Raw genomic sequence first — 16,736 nt, 5'->3', positions numbered from 1 at the left:
TACTCATTTTTGCTAGATGGAGTCTTTATTTTTTTCTGTTTCAAACCTCACAGAGCCCCAGCCCTTCCCCTGAGGAGAAACAGCCTACCTGATATTTATACCAGCCATACAGGGGGTTCTGGAACAGTTAAATATTGCAGCTGGTCTGAACCTTTGTGTGGGACAGATCCCAGTTCTCTGTAAATAGCCAAGTCCAACAAAGACTTGAAGGCAATTTCCTATTTATAGCAATTTTTTTCTGGTTCAGGTACAGCCCCTGGGGAAACACGGGGAGATAAATAACACACTATTACTCCCATCACCACTTAAGCGAGAGCCACGTAGCTTGACCTTAACATTAAGAACTATTTCAACTTGAACGTGTCGTTACCTATTTTGTAGCATTTTGTACCAATCTCCTGTGTGGTAGCTGAAGCGTGGTACAGGTAGGCTTATGATTTTAATCAAACAGGTTAATTTGCTTTATCCACTACATCAACTGTGCTACACCACACCCCAGAAAGGCTTTGCGGACTCTGGTAGGTGTTTCATAGAGCAGAGCTGAAGCCACTCCACCATCCAGCTTGTTTTGACTAAATCTGTCCATTTTGCGAGGTTCACATGTGGTTTAGACTTTTTGTATATGAAAACAGTGGAGCGTCTCCGATGTGCCACCTCCATTACGGTACCACTTCAGCCATTTTGTATTTATCGGTGATACAACCCAATAAACCTCATTTCAAGGAGTCTCAGCTCTTAGCGTGTTTCTGGTGCAGAGACCTTGAACTTCAGCTTTCCTTCCCCTGTATTTAGTGTTTTTAGAAGCGCTCTCCCCTCCAGGAGAGCCACTAATGGGGGGTTAGTGCTGACTCACAGCCCCCCAGCATTCCAGCAAACCTTCCCTGCTCCCAGAAAGGTGGGATCAGTCTTTCCTTTTGTTTTTTACACAAAGTCTTCTGCTTTTTACACAAAAAGGAGGCCAAGACTCACCTCCCTGCCCTCAAACAACGTTGGGTTTATGTTTCTCCATCCTGCCCGAGGCATCGCAACCTCAGGTAAGGTTAATGTTCAACAGATAATTAGAGCTTGCAAACAAACTCGTTAGAGGACTGGGTTTATGCTGTAGTTACAAAACAGAGTCAGGAAGCTGAACAGGTTTTGTTCAGGCATGAAAGTAAAAGACCTGCTTACTTCTAAGCCAAGTTGCCAATGGGTGGAGCAGTTGTGTCTTAGCTAAACTCAGGGAGGAAGCCAGACCTAACCCTGTGCTCTGTAGGGACCAAAGGGAGTTCACATCACAAACTCTCATAACTATCGCTCCTTTTCTGAGAAAAGTAAAAAACTTGCTCAGTGATAATTCTAGGACACAAGTAGGGTTTGGTTTTTTCCTTCTCATACTTTATTTAGAGTTAGCCTGCATTATCCACTAAGTACTTGCACGCTTTACAAGACAGTCCAGGAAACCTCCTGTGTGCCCAATGTAGATACCAACAGCCCCCACCCCATTGTTCTTTGGTTAGAAAAAAAAAAGGCTTTTTAAAAAAGTCACCATCCAAATAGCAAAAACACAGCTTAGCTGCACACTAAAACATGTTACAACAGATCTGCCACTGCCCAGGGCCCCACACAGGCCAAGAACAGACATATGGCTTTTTTTTTTTTTCTTTCAAGTAACTTCTTCTACAGAAGAGCTTAACTCAAACTAAACATCCAGCATCGAGTAGACAACTTCAGCGCGAGTCGAACGCGAGCAGCCCGGGCAGACTGAGCGTTCGTGAGAACAGAACCATGAAGGCCACTGCTTGTGCACTGGGGAGCAGCGCTCTACCTGCTACAGGACTGCCAACGCCACCCCCAGGGCCCGGCTCCGGCAGGGCCAGCTTCCTAGAAGAGCTAGCTTAAACCAAGCAGCTTCGCTAGCATGACTAGGCCAGGAGTAGATCTCACACCTTAGCACCACTAATGTGCATACACTTCAGCTTCCAATAAATATCTATGACCTCAGAATAGGAAATTCCACTTCCCACACAATAAATAAAAATATTGCATTTTCTATCGGCCTGTTTGGGAGTCAGTTTGGAATGTCGTTTTCAGTGCTAAAGAGTCCCACGTTAAGCAGTTAACGCTTCCCGCTCTTTGGGTTTCAAGAGCTTCTTGGCAGCGATGATGGTGTTCTTCATCAGCATGGCCACCGTCATGGGCCCAACTCCCCCCGGCACCGGGGTGATGTAGCTGGCTTTCTTCTTCACCCCTGCGGGAAGGAAAGGCAGAGCTTAGCAAAGCAAGAGCAGCCACGCTTACCAGGCCGGCCAGTGGGAAGCTGTAGCCAGTCTAACATTGCTCAGATTCCGTCAAGATTAAGTGAAGGAAGAGTAACTTTCTCCCCCGTTTGCAAGGGCAGGACAGAGCACACTGTGGTCTGTCCATCCCTGCTGCTGACCTCAACCACAAAGCTGGGAGATCAGCAAAGAGCATGGTCTAATAGCTGGATTTTTAGCAGAAAAATGTCAAGTCCAAGCCTAGACGTGGGCTTCACACATGCCCTTGAGGGCACATACTAACACTGACCATTCCCCCTCTTTCCTCCAGGAGGTTCCAGTGTCTGTCACTGGAGGTGCCAGGCTCGTCGCCACAGCAAAGCAGTGAGCAAGGCCAGTGAACTGTGAGCCAGAAAGTAAGTTCTGCATGTTTTTATTTAAAAGCAAAGCGACTGAACTGCTTCGGCTCAGGGTGAGGCGCTGCCTTGCAGCCCAGCGTTCCCACGGCACATTCCAGGCAGGCTGCAGGGGGTACAACACTGGATGCACCAAGCAGGAGAACAGAAGCGTGGCTCTGCAGGAACTAGGACTTTCTACTGCCCTTCTCAGCACCCTAAATGTTTAATGCTCAAGGAACCAGATGCAGAGCCTTTCCCTACCTTCAAAATCCACGTCCCCAACCAGCCTTGACTTGGCAGTGACGGGATCCTGCACCCGCGTTATCCCCACGTCGATAACCGCAGCTCCTTCTTTGATCATGTCTGCTGTGATCAGGTTGGGGATGCCTGCAAGAGAACGGAACCCCACGCTCGTGGCAGTGCTCAGCAGCCCCCCTGCTCCCCTCTCCCCATCATCATGCCATGTTTTGACCCACCTGGGCCTTCCTGCCCCATAAAACAGTTGGATTCAATGATCTTAAGGGTGTTTTTCACAGAATCATTGGGGTTGGAAAAGCCCTTGAAGCTCCTCCAGTCCAACCATGAACCTCACCCTGACCATTCCCAACTCCACCAGATCCCTCAGCGCTGGCTCAACCCGACTCTTCAACCCCTCCAGGGATGGGGACTCCCCCCCTGCCCTGGGCAGCCCATTCCAACGCCCAACAGCCCCTTCTGCAAAGAAATCCTTCCTAAGAGCCAGTCTGACCCTGCCCTGGCGCAGCTTGAGGCCATTCCCTCTTGGCCTGCCGCTGGGTCCTTGGCTCAAGAGACTCCTCCCCCCTCTCTGCACCCTCCTTTCAGGGAGTTGCAGAGGGCCAGGAGGTCTCCCCTCAGCCTCCTCTTCTCCAGACTAAACCCCCCCAGTTCCCTCAGCCGCTCCCCATCAGACCTGTGCTCCAGACCCTGCACCAGCTCCGTTGCCCTTCTCTGGACACGCTCGAGTCATTCAATGGCCTTTTTGGAGTGAGGGGCCCAAAACTGAACCCACTCATCGAGGGGCGGCCTCACCAGTGCCGAGTACAGGGGTAAGATCCCTTTTCTGTCCCTGCTGGCCACGCTAGTGCTGATACAAGCCAGGATGCCATTGGCCTTCTTGGCCACCTGGGCACACCGCTGGCTCCTGTTCAGCCGGCTGTTCACCAACACCCCCAGGTCCCTCTCTGGCTGGCAGCTTTCCAGATTCTATCATTCTATGAAACGCAAATCTATCCACAGTTGCACAATCCAGCCCTATTCCTTATGTTCAGCTCCATCAGGAATTTGAGTTTACTGGTAACCTCAGAGGGTAAGGAGCTGGAATCCACCCCCAGAAAGGGGTCTGGCAAAGCAGCTGGGACCAAAGCATCCTCTCCAAGTTGAAACCTCAAAGCTCGCATTTGAAGTCTGCAGCTGCATTTGTTCACGCAGCTCCAGCAACATTTTTGCACCTTCACTAAGTCAGGAAGCTGGAGCAGTGTCCAAAACCACAACCCAGCTTGGCAGAGGCACTGGCTTCACCCAGGGGCTGTAAAACCCCAGCGTGAGAGGGGTGGGGAGCAGCAGCTTGGGGCTAAGCCACCCTTTCAGGGTGGGGTGTGTTTGTCTGGTTCTGCCAGATACTGCCTGCTCAGCTGAGCAGAGGAACTCCTTCCACCCTCCCCTTCGTTAACTCTTCCATGCGAGCCTTCCTCTGGTCTGCTGGCCACTTTTGATGATTCACGTATCTTATCTGCCAGCAGCACTTCTTGCACCAACACCATCACCACTTCTAATCCTTCCAGCACCTTGTCTCTTCATACCCCACTTCCAACCCACATTTTCTCTCCTCCCTCCCCACAGGCTCACACCCAGACACCCCAAATCAGCTCAACTCCTCTGCTGATGAGCTACCTCCATGCCAAGGGTACAGCCTGGAGAAGAGCACAACGAGTGGTGGTAGGTGATCTTCAAGGTCTTTTCCAACCTAGATGATTCTGTGAGTGATTCCTTGGGCTCTGAAGGTGACAGTGCAGCTGTCCCTCAGCATTCTGACTGTTTCTAGGTAAGCAGATGCCATCTTGGTATTTTTTTCTCCTCCCCACACAGATGCAGAACTGTCTGCACGGATACCAGAGCCTGTCTGTAGCTGTTCTCTAGCTCTGAGCAGGTGCTCGCTGGTATACCAAAGCCCTCCTGCCAGATGTTATTTTACATTTCAAAGGCAGAGCTACAAACAGCTCTGCCAGTAAGATCCAAGTATGTGACTCCTAGACTTAACCACAGGATAAACTGCCTGGCTCAAACAGCCCCTCGCCCACAGACAGCCCTGAGAGCACCAGACTCTCCCACGCTGCCAGGCAGGGAGGCCCCAGGACATTCCACACCGACAGGATTGTCTCCTGCAAGGATTCCCACCAGAAAGCCCCAGCGAGCCGTGGTGCAGCACCCTCCACATGCCTTGGCTGTGCTGTTAGAGTCATGTCTTACCTGCTGCCGCTACCACAATATCAGCACGGATCGTGTGTTGCTTCAGCTGCTCCTTGGGAGTGTAGCGGTGGGATATTGTGACTGTGGCATCACCTGCAAGAGAGGTTACATGGAGCTTTTTAATTCACATACTACCCAAACCCAGCCACTTCGCTAAGCCTTCCCCTTCAAGACCACCCATGTATTTATTGGGAACATCAGAGCCTGATGACAAACCCCAGGGAACAGCCTACAGAGCCAGAGGGAGGGAGCTGCTATGGAAGAGGACAAGGACCCCCTGAACACGGCTCCAAAATGTTACAAGACTGACTACATGCAGAGTTAACTCCTCAGCCTGGATCACAGAGTCCCTGGAGTGCTCCCAGGACTGGTTTAGGAGCTGAAAGGGGCCAACGAGCTCCTACCTCCCGGGCGCTCGTGCCTGCCGTCCGTGTGCAGCAGCATGGCGATGGGCATGCCCACGTTCTTCGACCTGCCAGCCACCACCACGTTCTTTCCCAGCGTTGGGATGCCTGCAGAGCACAAGGTGGAGTCTTAAACGCACACACACAAGCTGGAGTTACGCCAGACAGAAGCTAAATACTGCAGCAGCTTACCAGTTCTCTTAATGATCTCCCACACCCCCCAGGGGGTAGCTGGCAGCATGGAGTACTGGTCGAGGCACATGCGCCCCACGTTTATCACGTGAAAGCCGTCCACGTCTTTGTCTGGAGTCACAGCGTTGCAAATCTTGCGCTCATCAATATGTTCTAGGAAAGAACAAAAAGCTTTAAGCCCAGGGATCAGCCAAGAAAACCTGCTTCTCTGCAGTCAGAGCCCTGACCTGCTGCACCAGCCCCTTCAGAGTTTGGAAGCTTGAAGTGACAAGACTTCCAGCGAGCTCAAGGCTAAGAGCTCCCAGCAGAAGGGGACTGAAATCACTTTGGGACTGCAGTGTCACTAATGCAGAGAGGGTATTTTTAGGCAGCCTCAGTGTCACAACCAAGTTCAAGCTTCTGGCCCTGGAAGCTGATACTCCCTACACAAGAATAGATTCTGTGACACCCCCACCACCACCCCCCCCAGCCACTTAACTCATACAGGCAGCTGCATGATGGAGTAGCTGCATCAACTTCAAGCTGCATCACCTCTCATGTCACAGGATAGCCCCTGCGCTGCTCCTCCTGGTACACACAAACCCTTAAAAGCTTTATGTAAAAGAGAAACAGATGGAAATCCAGCTACTCACCGGGTAGAGGAAGCTGTACCAACAGGCCGTCCACATTGGCATCGTTATTGAGTTTGCTGATCAAATCCAGCAGCTCCTCTTCTGAAATCGAAGCCGGCCTGAGGATGGTTTCACTGCTGATTCCTGCACGACCATCGAAAGCCCCACATTAGAGCCAGCTGTGCACAAGTGGGAGAGCAGCTTTCTTCATCTGTGCAGATTTAAGCTGCCCTGTTTCATAGCTCTACCAAATCTGATAGGCACCCAATGTATGTGTAACAGCGAGCACCTTCCAGGCTGAGACTCTCACAAGTCTTGCAAGTTATGGTTAAGGACCATTAGTGTCGGTCTAATAACCTGGGAAAGACTAGTTGAAGTCAGAGACACTCTGAGTGCAGGGAGGGCTTGGAGAAACCTGTGTGCTACGATGAAAATGCACCTGCATTTCCAGTGGTCCCTCTTGACACAGTAAGAAGGGGCCGTTAGCCTAAAAATCTCAGCTCCAAAGGCTTTGGCAGCACAGAACCCAAGGGAAAACCAAACCATTTATTGCCCCAACGCCTTTCAGCACGTTTTCTCCAGAAGCCTCCTTGGCTGAACACCAAGCAGGACCTCAGCTTGCAAGATTGGAAGGAGCCAGAGGGTGGCAAGGCTGCTGAACACATCTCAGGCAGTTGAGGAAAGGCGGCAAATCAGAGCCCTGTCTGAGCTTTATATGGCCCTAGGAAGGCTGCAAATCCAAACTACAGAGCTTGATGTTGCCCCAAAGGATTCAAATGGCACAATACACCCCTGAACTGTTTATTAACTACATCCCAGGACAACAATGAAGGCAGCCAAAAGAGTCACAGCAAATGCTGAGGCAAATGTGGACTGCCGTGCAGCTGAGGGGAAAAGCTGCCAGACAGCACACACCAGAAAGCTTCCCCCAGCCTCCTGCGTAGAGGACTCCCACCTAAAGCAAGATAATCTGTCACTTTCTCCACTTTTTTTTTTTCAGAAGACATACCGACATCAGCCGCCGCTTTGGTTTTGTTCAGTACGTAGGAGTGACTCGCTGGATTTTCACCGACAAGAACAACGCTGAGGTGAGGTCTCTTGTTTCCAGCCGCTACCCACTGCTCAACCTCATGACGGGCTTCCTGTCTGATCTGCCGGGCCAGCTTCCTTCCAGAAATCACAACTGCATCATTTCTGCAACAGAGAAAGAGTTACTGAAGCAGTCAGCATCATTAGGACCATCAAATCCAAGCTCTGTGCAACACAGACCGGGAAAAACAGATGCCAACCGCAAGTCAGGGCAGAAAAGGTTTTTACTCGAGCTCCGTACAAGCCTATTGCACCTTTATGCCAAATCATGTGAAGCAGCATATTTCAGTCTTAATTGACAGCTTTGCTGCCCAAAGCTGGGATCAGCAAGACTGCCAGAGGGACCAACTTCTTTGTGCAGCCTGAGAAAAACCTACGCACCGTTCTCTGCAAGGCCGAGAGTCCACGCGGATCGTTCACCGGGAGCACGTTTCAAGCTAAGATACTATTAGTTCCCTTGTTAGAAAGCCGGTGCCCCGTTCCTCGCGAAGGCATGACAGCTTCACTACAAAGGACTTACACAAAGCAGAACTCACTCCACTTAAGCGGAGCTTCCACCACCAGAGGTCCATCGAGTAATCGTGGCTCGTTGGACGGGGGAGGCACAGCGTGCCGTGCTTCTGTATCGAGTGCTGTTCCCAGAGATCCTCGTCCCCCACAAATTCCTCGGCGAGACCGTCGGCCCATCCAGCACAGCACGCACTTTGCTCAAGGCAATCTCACGCCCACCCCTGCTCAAATAATTGCTGCCACCGCTCAGTCGTGTCTTCGGGCTGTTAATGGGCTGGGGGTAGGCGGTTTCACCCCCTCTGACAGACTCTGGCACCTAGCTGGAGTAGAAGGGACATTTGCCCATTCGAATCACAACAAAACAGCTCCTCGCATACATTTCTGGTCTAAATTGGTAACGGGAATATCCAGTCGCTGCCAAATACATTCCAGGCAACTGGACACCCTGCAGTACATGGAAAGGCTAGCCGGGAGGCCACGGCTGCCAGCCCCCACTCAACAGGCTGCCCACAGTGCTCACACTTGGGTTTTTTCTTCAGGTTATCGCTATAACGCCCATTTGAACATCATTCTCGTTCACTAATCCCTTTGCGAGAGGATTCACTTTCACAGGCTTCACTTCTAGACTTCACTACAGCCTTTAAGTCCTGCCTTGCTGCAAGGCCTCATGACAAGCACCGAGTAAGGTGCCCAGTTGTTCCTACCTCTGAGCCGGAGCAAAGACGCTCCCCACAGCGTTACCGTCATTTATGGTGCCTTCCCGAATCGCAAGGACCAGCCCATTTCTGAAGCGATCACCAAGCAATATCCATCGCAGCCCCACAAGCTACTCAACTTGCCACAGGACTCCAGGAGACAACTGACCCACAGGAGAAACCGGGCTCCGTTTCCAACCCTCCCTGCACCACACCATCCAAGGGGAACGAGCTGAATTGCTGCAGTTTCTCCTCAAAAATCCATCAGCTGCCTGGCGTACAGACTTCCTCCTACCAGGATCCCATGTTAAGTCCAACACTGCTGTTTTCTGACCTTCTCTAGGTACAATCCTGTGATCCTGGAGCTCTGGGACAGCTGCTACTGGGGAAAACCACCACGAGAGCCGCTCCAGACCCCCACCTGCACAGGACAGCCACAAGGTACCATCCCAGGTAAGAAATCCTTTTGTCTAACTACTTATTAGAGAGGCAGAGGATCCTTTGTGCTTTCTCAATCCCTGCCCTACTCAAATATGTAGTTTTCCCCATTTACTGGGAATTAAATGTTACTTCATCCCTAACAGCAATCATCCCAGTCAAACCTATTTAACAATAACAAGTAAAAACCCATCCCTGACCAGCTCAGCCCACAGGCTCTCTAATTCTTGTTTTAGCTTCAGAGCTAGACCTGTGCTAAACTACTGTACACCTAATTAGGCATTATTACAAGTACCTGGGAAGCTAAAGAATTCACTAAATCAGAGACGCCTCGTACCTACCCAAACCTTCCCCTTACGTAAACCTGAGGCCAGGGTGCCCAGCCTGGGCTCCCGGGGGATGGGGACAGCCACCAGCAGCCCCACCATGAGCTGCAGGGAAGACAAAATAAGAGCTGAGAGCCCTGTTTAGAGCAGGGAACAGCAGTGAAACCAAAGCACCCGAGAGGCAGCAGCTCCCTCAAGGCTGTTTCGGTGCATTAGAGCAAAATCCACGGGGTTGGTACAGAAATAGAAGGAGAAAGGCAGTTGGTGCACGGCCTAAGCCGCGGGGGGGGATGCTCGGGGGTCTCTGGTCCCTCTCACACCGCTCAAACCCGGGCTCAGCCTAGGCGTGGTCCCCGAGAGGTGCCTCTGGGGGTGCGGAGAGGGCCCGGTAAAGCCGGTGCCCCCCTACCCGGGGAGCGGGGGGGAGCCCGGCACACACCATGCAAGGCGGGAGCGGGATTTCATCAGCCTGCACCGCCCGGGGCGGCCGCTGGGGGCCCGCCTCATTCATTCCCGGTACCGGCAGCAGTGAGCCGGGCCTCTACCCCGGCCCGGGGGGTGAGGGGGTGACCGGGCCGGACACCCCCCCACCCTCCCTCAGCCCACCCCGCCATGGGGTGGAGATGGGCGGACCCCACTCCCCCCACACCTACACACACATAAACCTGCCGGTAGGGTCGGGCCAGGCCGGGCCGTACCTGGGCGCGCTGAGGTGGAGGCGGCGGCCGCGGGGCCGTAGCGCGGCGCGGCTGAGGGCGCGGAGCGGGCAGAGCGCGGTTGCCATGGCAGCGGCGAGGCAGCAGCGGCGGCAGGACACACGCGGCAGGAGGTGACAGTGCGTCCCTCCGCGCGCCGCCTTATAGAGCGCGGAGGGTCCGGCGCAGCCCCTCCCCGCAGCCAGCGGCAGCCAATCGGCGAGGAGAGGAGTTTTGAATGGCGGCGGAGAGGGAGGGAACGGGACGGAGCAGGCGCTCCCGGGCTGCGATTGGAGTAGAGGGAGAGAGGCGCTCGGGAGGGGGTGGGCGGGGCGGGAGGAGAAAAGGGATGTGATTGGTGGAGGTGGGCGGGGCTTCCCCTCCCTAATTGGGCACGGCGGCGCTCATTGGCTGGGCTCGGGGGGGCGAGAGGGGCTGCAAGAGGGGCTGCGGGTTGCATAAGCCTCGGGGCGGGGTCAGGGCTGGGCCTGGGGCTGGGCCTGGGGTTAGGTCAGGGGCCAGGGCTGGGCCTGGGGTCGCGGTTAGGGCTGGGGGCAGGTTTAGGGCTGCGATTTGGGTTGGGGTTAGGGTGGGATTAAGGCCGAGAGGGAGAATAGGGCTGGGGCTGGGGCTGGGGTTAGAGCTGGGATTGGAGTTAGGACTAAATATGGGGCTGGGGTTAGGGCTGGGGTTGGGATCAGGGCTTGGCTTGCACGTGGGGTTGGGCTGAGATGCATCTAGGCTTGCATCTGGGTTTGGGTACATCTTGTATCAGCACTAGCGTGGCCAGCAGGGACAGGGAAGGGATCTGACCCCTGTGCTCGGCACTGGTGAGGCCGCCCCTCGATGAGTGGGTTCAGTTTTGGGCCCCTCACTCCAAAAAGGCCATTGAATGACTCGAGCGTGTCCAGAGAAGGGCAACGGAGCTGGTGCAGGGTCTGGAGCACAGGTCTGATGGGGAGCGGCTGAGGGAACTGGGGGGGTTTAGTGTGGAGGAGGTTGCGGGGAGACCTCATGGCCCTCTGCAGCTGAAATTCCCCCAAAACATTCTCAAGGAGGGTGCAGAGAGGGGGGATGAGTCTCTTGAGCCAAGGAACCAGCGCCAGGACAAGAGGGAATGGCCTCAAGCTGCGCCAGGGCAGGGTCAGACTGGCTCTTAGGAAGGATTTCTTTGCAGAAGGGGCTGTTGGGCGTTGGAATGGGCTGCCCAGGGCAGGGGGGGAGTCCCCATCCCTGGAGGGGTTGAAGAGTCGGGTTGAGCCAGCGCTGAGGGATCTGGTGGAGTTGGGAACGGTCAGGGTGAGGTTCATGGTTGGACTGGAGGAGCTTCAAGGGCTTTTCCAACGTAAACAATTCTATGGTTCTGTGGGTACATCTAAAACTGGGCTGAGATTGAGATTAGGATTCAGGTTAGGTCTGGTTTAGGGACTAAGCGTACGTGCGCTGGGATAGGCAGTTTAGCTGCTAAAACACAGGAGAGATTTTCACTGCGGGGTGTCACTGGTATCACCCCACCCCTCCTGGAGCATCGCAAAACCTGGGGGCAAACCAGCCGCTCCCAGCTCCGGGCGCTCCCGGCTCCAGGTGCTCCCAGCTCCAGGCTCAGCAGGCCGGGAGGCCGGATCCCGCAACCAGGCAGACGTGGGGTGACCATCCATCAGCTCCCACCGACAGTGAGAGGGGGGCCGTTATTCACCATTTGTATTTCTCTACCATTTCTGGCCACGCTTTCCGCAGGTGGAACAATTAAATGCTTTTGTGCAAAGCTAACTATCATTAATTTTTTTTTTAACCCATCCAGCCTGTAGCACAGGATTGGGTCAGGACAGGGGTGAATGATGCTCCCTGGTACCAGGGAGACAGAAAAAGGAACCTGCGCAGAGAAGAGGTAGAAGGAGAGTCTGTAAATCCTTGTAAACCCGTGCTGAGCAAGTTTAGCCGTCTCCCATGTGTTTATTTTCCTTAGCTTTACCCAACGTACCCTTTGAGCTATGAAAGGCGGCCTTGGAGGTTTATCCCAAGGTCACTGCGGTGCTCAGTAAAGTCTGGGGAGGTTTTTATGCCTTCCTGAGCGTCAAATAAACACCGAGGATCACCAGCCGCTGTCCCCGGGACATGCCCCAGCGGAGCTGGCTCCACACGTGCCACTTGTGAGAGCTGCAGGAGGTGGCCTGGCCACGAGCTAAAATAACCTCACAGTGTTTATTTTAGTTTTTGTTTGGAGCGGCTACAGTCGCTCCCTGGTTTTAAAAGTAATTTTTTAGGTTAATAACAGCAGCTCCTTGCTAAGACAAGGGCTAGAGGGGTCACATAGCTGCAAAAAAGGGTGAAAACCTGCAGAAATCAGCCCTGGGAAAAGGGTTCAACAAACTTGAGAATGTTTTGGGGGAATTTCAGCCTGTGAAGTTGGTCTGGGGGGCTGGATGGGGCATACGGGTCCAGCTGGGTGTGATGCTGAAAAGGAGGCACTGGAATAAATTGGTTATGGGTAGGGGAGAGGTTAAGGGGGTAGGGAAGCACTTGTGAGCTGGGGGGCAACCAGGGGAAGGGGGGTCCATGGTGACAGGGTGCCCAGGCCCATGAGGAGGGGTCTCTGGGGATGCTCAGACCCATGGGGAGAGTCTTTGGGGGTTCCCAGGCCCACAAGGGCCCCCCAGGCCCATGGGGGGGGGCTCTGGGGGTCCCCAGGCCCACAAGGGCCCCCCAGGCCCATGAGGAGGGGGTTCTGGGGGTCCCCAGGCCCACAAGGGATCCCCAAGCCCATGGGGAGGGGGTTCTGGGGGTCCCCAGGCGCATGGAGGGGGGTGCTCTGGGGGTCCCCAGATTCACAGGGGGTGCCCAGGCCCATGGAGAGGGGACTTGGAGGGTCCCCAGGGCCACAAGGGCTTCCCAGGCCCATGAGGAGGGCATCTGGGGGTCCCCAGGCCCACAAGTGCTCCCTAGGTCCATGGTGGGGGGGAAGTTCTGGGGGTCCCCAGGCTCAGAAGGGCTCCCCAGGCCCATGGGGAGGGGGCTCTGGGGGTCCTCAAGTCCATGGGTGTCCCCAGGCCCATGGTGGGGGGCTTTGGGGGTCCCCAAGCCTATGGGGTGTCCCCAGGCCCATGGAGGGGGGGTTTGGGGGTCCCCAGGCCCATGGGGAGGGGGTTCTGGGGGTCCCCAGGCCCACAAGGGCTCCCCAGGCCCATGGCGGGGGCTTTGGGGGTCCCCAGGCCATGGCCGAGGCCGGCACAGACCCACGTGAACAGGCCCCGGGACTGTTGCCATGGTGACGGCGCCGGGCGAGGCCCCGCCCACTCGCTGAGCTCTCGCGAGAGTTGGCGGCGGGGCGGGGCGGGGCGGGCGCTGCCCGCAGGAGCTGGGGCCGCGCGCGAGCAGCCGCTGCCGGCGCCGCCGCCTTCGCCTCAGCCCGGCCTGGCGCCTCGTCCCGGCTCCGCTCGCCATGAGCTTCCTTTTGTGAGTGCCCACGCCTCGGGGGGTGCCTCGGGGGAGGCCCCGAGGGAGCAGGGTGGCTGTGAGGGATTTTGAGGGGGGTGGGGGGAGAAAGGCCTCTGGGGAAGGGGTCTGTGAGGGGCTTTGGTCTTCGGCAGGTTGTGAGGGGATGGGGGGGGGGGGGGGGGGCGCTTAGGCTTGGTCTGTGAGAGGTATTTGAGGGGGGAAGCGTTTGGGGAGGCCTTGAGGGCTGGGTCTGTGAGGGGCTTGAGGGGGAGGAAGGCTTTTGGGGAGGCCCTGGGGTGGGGGATGCTGAGGGAGGCCTTGCGGGGAGGTGCTGTCGGTGTTTGGGAGCTTGAGGAAGGTGTGGAGAGTGCTTGGGAGGGAGTGGGGTGGGGTCCTGAGTGGACTCCTGGGCCTCGAGGAAGGATTTTGGGGGGTCGGAGGCCCCAGCGGTGCCCAGGAGCTGAGGGAGGCCTTGGGAGGCACGGGAGAGCTTTTAAGGGAAGTTTTAGGGGGAAGCCCTGAGTGGCTTTGGGCAGAGGCCCTGGGGGCTCATGAGAGGCTTGGGGAGGGGGGACCTGGGCGTGTATGGAGGGGAGAAAGCTTTGAAAAGAGTCCCTGGGGATGTATGAGGAGGGATTGAGGAAGATTTTGGGACGGGGCCCTGGAGGGACATGGGGAGGAGCATAGGACTGTGGAGGAAGCGCTGGAGGGGTAGTGGGTTTTTTGGGAGGAAGCCGTGGAGAGAAACCTTGGTGGGGTGAGAGAGAGTGCCTTGCTGGGCTGGCGTCCCCGGCCGGGATGTGGAGGGGGGCTGGCAGCAGGACGGGGGTGACCCTGGAGGGCTGGCGTCCCGGGGAGTGCCCATGTTGGGCGGGTGCTATGGAGGGCTTTGGGGGGTGTATGGAGGGGATGTGAAGACTTTTGGGGGGCAGTCTTAGAGGGAAAGCTCTGGGGAGGTGTTGTCTTGTGAGGGTTAATCCCTCCCAAGTGGTGAGAATTTGAGGGATTGGTCTTCCAGGGGAATTGGGGGTGGCCCTGAGGGGGTGGGGGTGTCTGCAGGGGTGCTCTGCTTCAGTGGGAGGCCCTGGGAGTTGGGAGGGGGCTTTGGGGGTGTGGGGTGAGGCAGAGAAGTGGAGGCCCTTGTCACCTGCGTGGGCTTCGGATGGGCTTTACCCTACATCTGTGCAAAGGGTGTTGGGCTCTAGGTGCTGGCTGGTGTTTGTGCGAGGGGCTGCCCTCCTGTGAGGTGGGGCAGGCCTGACTGCAGGCAGAATGCTGTTAATTTGGTAGATCTACAGGCATGTGGTGTAGAAAATGCATTTTTAACAAGCTGCAGGGGATGGGCTGTTGCATACCTGCATTGTAGATGTGAAAGCTTGTAAAGTGTGAGAGGGCTTCTGGCTCTTCAGGCCTGGTAGGTGCTGTGGGTGAGGACTGGAGGCATTTTGTAGCATACGAAGGGGCTGGGGAGCCTCTTCCTAGGGCTGATGATGCACTGGGTCTGCCTTTTGAGACCCTCAAAAGTGACGTGCTGGACCTGTGTTTTGGCTGTAGCAGGAGGCGGTGGCTTGGTTTAAGAGCGAGCTGGATCTGGAGGGGTTTTATTTCTGCACTGAGCATTGCAGGTAGAGTGTGCAAAGCTGTAAGGTTGCACCAGGAAGCTGCTGTGAGGCCCGTGCCAGCCAAACCCATCCGGTTGTGAGCAACAGGGGCGGGATGCCGGTGATGCCAAGCGGCACGCGCTGGAGAAGCCCGTTTCCCCCAAGCCATGCTTTGGCCCTGGCTGTCCGGTCATTCGCATCCCCCTTGCTTGGAAGCGGAGAGCTGGCAGGGTCTGAAAGTTAATGTTTTGTGGTTGAGAGGTACCAAAATTCATCCAGTTTTTGGCAGCGTCGGCTGTTTGGGGAGAGGCTGCGGTTCTGCCGGCCCCGTTGGAGGGACGGGGGGGTGTTTGGTGAGGAGCTGTGCGATGGCTCGGCTGCTGAGCACAGCTGTCTGTACGACACAGCAAGGGAAGATTACGATGATGATTTGCATCTCACGGCTGGAGTCTATTAAGTCGCTATTTTTAGCAAGCTGTTTCCTCTGGTGCATCTGAGTGCTGAGTGTCTAATATTTGCCGCTGTCAAACTGACCTAGTGGCAGTCAGTGGGTTGTTTCGTTCCCCGGCAGAGTTCCGTAGGCTTTTCTTTCTGTGACTGAAAGCAACTGTTGCTTGATGAGTCTTTGGGCCTTTGCACAGAATGTTTTGTGACTTTTAAAAAGGGCAGGCGAAAGAGGGAAGCGTGCGGGTGGATTTTTTGTGACGTGGTCAGAAACATTTCGGCTTGCACGTAGTATCGGTTCACCTCAACGGTGGGGGAAATGGGGAAGGGCTGGTGTCACCCCGGGAAATGCTTCTGGGAAGGGAACGCTGTTAAAAGACTAATTGGAAATGTTTTCTCTCATCAGTGGGAGTCGATCTTCGAAAACATTCAAACCCAAGAAGAACATTCCCGAAGGCTCCCATCAGTATGAACTCTTGAAACATGCGGAAGCGACTCTGGGGAGCGGTAACCTTAGACAAGCGGTTATGTTGCCGGAGGGAGAGGACCTGAACGAGTGGATCGCAGTTAACAGTGAGTCCTATGAAAGAGGGATCTGCCCGAGCACGGAGGTGGAGTGGGCAAACCAAAAATCTCTGCTTTTTATCCTTAAAAGAACCTAGAAATTCCCCAAATGAAATTGTTATCCCATGCTCTGTTGAGGTAACCAAGCTGGGATAAAAGGAAAGTAAGCGGCGTGAGGTGCTGACAGCAGCTGGGTCCTGCGTCGGAGGGATGTTGCGCTCCGGAAACGTGCAAAAAGCAAGAAACAAACCCGCGCCGTTGTGGTTTTGGGGTGGGTTTTTTTTGAGTTCAGACTTGCAAAGGCGATTAGGTTTGTGAATGGTTATTTTTGTACTGGGGAATAAGCCTTGAAGTCTTGACATCTGGAATTACAAAGTTAGCACTGTGGGCTGCAAAAATGGTGACAGCGACTAGTCCAGGGACAAAGTGGAACCATATTCTCCGCTGAACTCTAGGTTTGTGGAGTTTGTGTTTTCTATTTTCATTTTGTTATTGCTGTGTGCATAATTTAGAAGGCCAAATACTACGAATTTATTTTACATTTAGCAGTTGCTCTCCCTAGCCTTGAACTTTGCTTCTTTAAATGTTAGAGGAGGAAAAAGTAGATTTC

General features: G+C 54.8%; 2 protein-coding genes across 6 annotated transcripts in view; one reads left to right on the top strand and one right to left on the bottom strand.

Annotated features, from left to right (window-relative positions):
- The window catches only part of MOB1A (MOB kinase activator 1A), a 160,192-nt gene that overhangs the window by 139,539 nt on the left and 3,917 nt on the right, over positions 1 to 16,736 (top strand). Inside the window, exons 2-4 of one of the 3 annotated variants that reach the window (XM_074808327.1) lie at positions 4,496 to 4,591; positions 8,967 to 9,076; positions 15,969 to 16,135. In XM_074808327.1, coding sequence (XP_074664428.1) covers positions 4,538 to 4,591; positions 8,967 to 9,076; positions 15,969 to 16,135 — 331 coding nt within the window. In that variant the 5' untranslated portion in view covers positions 4,496 to 4,537. Of the gene's footprint in view, positions 1 to 4,291; positions 4,592 to 8,966; positions 9,077 to 13,393; positions 13,536 to 15,968; positions 16,136 to 16,736 lie in introns of those variants that run through there. The other 2 variants (XM_074808329.1, XM_074808328.1) reach the window with 2 other exon arrangements.
- On the bottom strand, positions 1,356 to 16,032 carry MTHFD2 (methylenetetrahydrofolate dehydrogenase (NADP+ dependent) 2, methenyltetrahydrofolate cyclohydrolase). 3 transcript variants are annotated; one of them, XM_074808325.1, is made up of 9 exons: positions 14,873 to 16,032; positions 7,939 to 8,248; positions 7,339 to 7,523; positions 6,351 to 6,473; positions 5,719 to 5,871; positions 5,527 to 5,634; positions 5,123 to 5,215; positions 2,897 to 3,022; positions 1,356 to 2,230 (listed from the first exon to the last, which is right to left on the bottom strand). In XM_074808325.1, the coding sequence occupies exons 2-9, from the start codon at positions 8,103 to 8,105 to the stop codon at positions 2,091 to 2,093; spliced, it is 1,095 nt and encodes a 364-aa protein (XP_074664426.1). In that variant the 5' UTR covers positions 8,106 to 8,248; positions 14,873 to 16,032; the 3' UTR covers positions 1,356 to 2,090. The 3 variants fall into 3 exon arrangements, with proteins under 3 accessions (XP_074664426.1, XP_074664427.1, XP_074664425.1); XM_074808326.1 differs by lacking the exons at positions 7,939 to 8,248; positions 14,873 to 16,032 and adding an exon at positions 10,086 to 10,364; XM_074808324.1 differs by lacking the exon at positions 14,873 to 16,032 and having other exon boundaries at positions 7,939 to 9,086.

This window comes from Strix aluco, chromosome 28 (genome assembly GCF_031877795.1).
Source record: "Strix aluco isolate bStrAlu1 chromosome 28, bStrAlu1.hap1, whole genome shotgun sequence".
Taxonomy (NCBI): domain Eukaryota; kingdom Metazoa; phylum Chordata; class Aves; order Strigiformes; family Strigidae; genus Strix; species Strix aluco.
This window is presented reverse-complemented; position numbering and strand designations above follow the sequence as displayed.

Bases quoted from the DNA above. Each gene is read 5' to 3' on its own strand.
- MTHFD2 (XM_074808325.1), bottom strand. From the start codon at position 8,105: ATGGGCCGACGGTCTCGCCGAGGAATTTGTGGGGGACGAGGATCTCTG. The intron at 5,635-5,718 runs GTAAGCTGCTGC...TGTGCTCTGCAG, and splicing joins GGAGATCATTAAGAGAACTG to GCATCCCAACGCTGGGAAAG. The intron at 5,216-5,526 runs GTAGGAGCTCGT...CCTCTCTTGCAG, and splicing joins CAGGCACGAGCGCCCGGGAG to GTGATGCCACAGTCACAATA.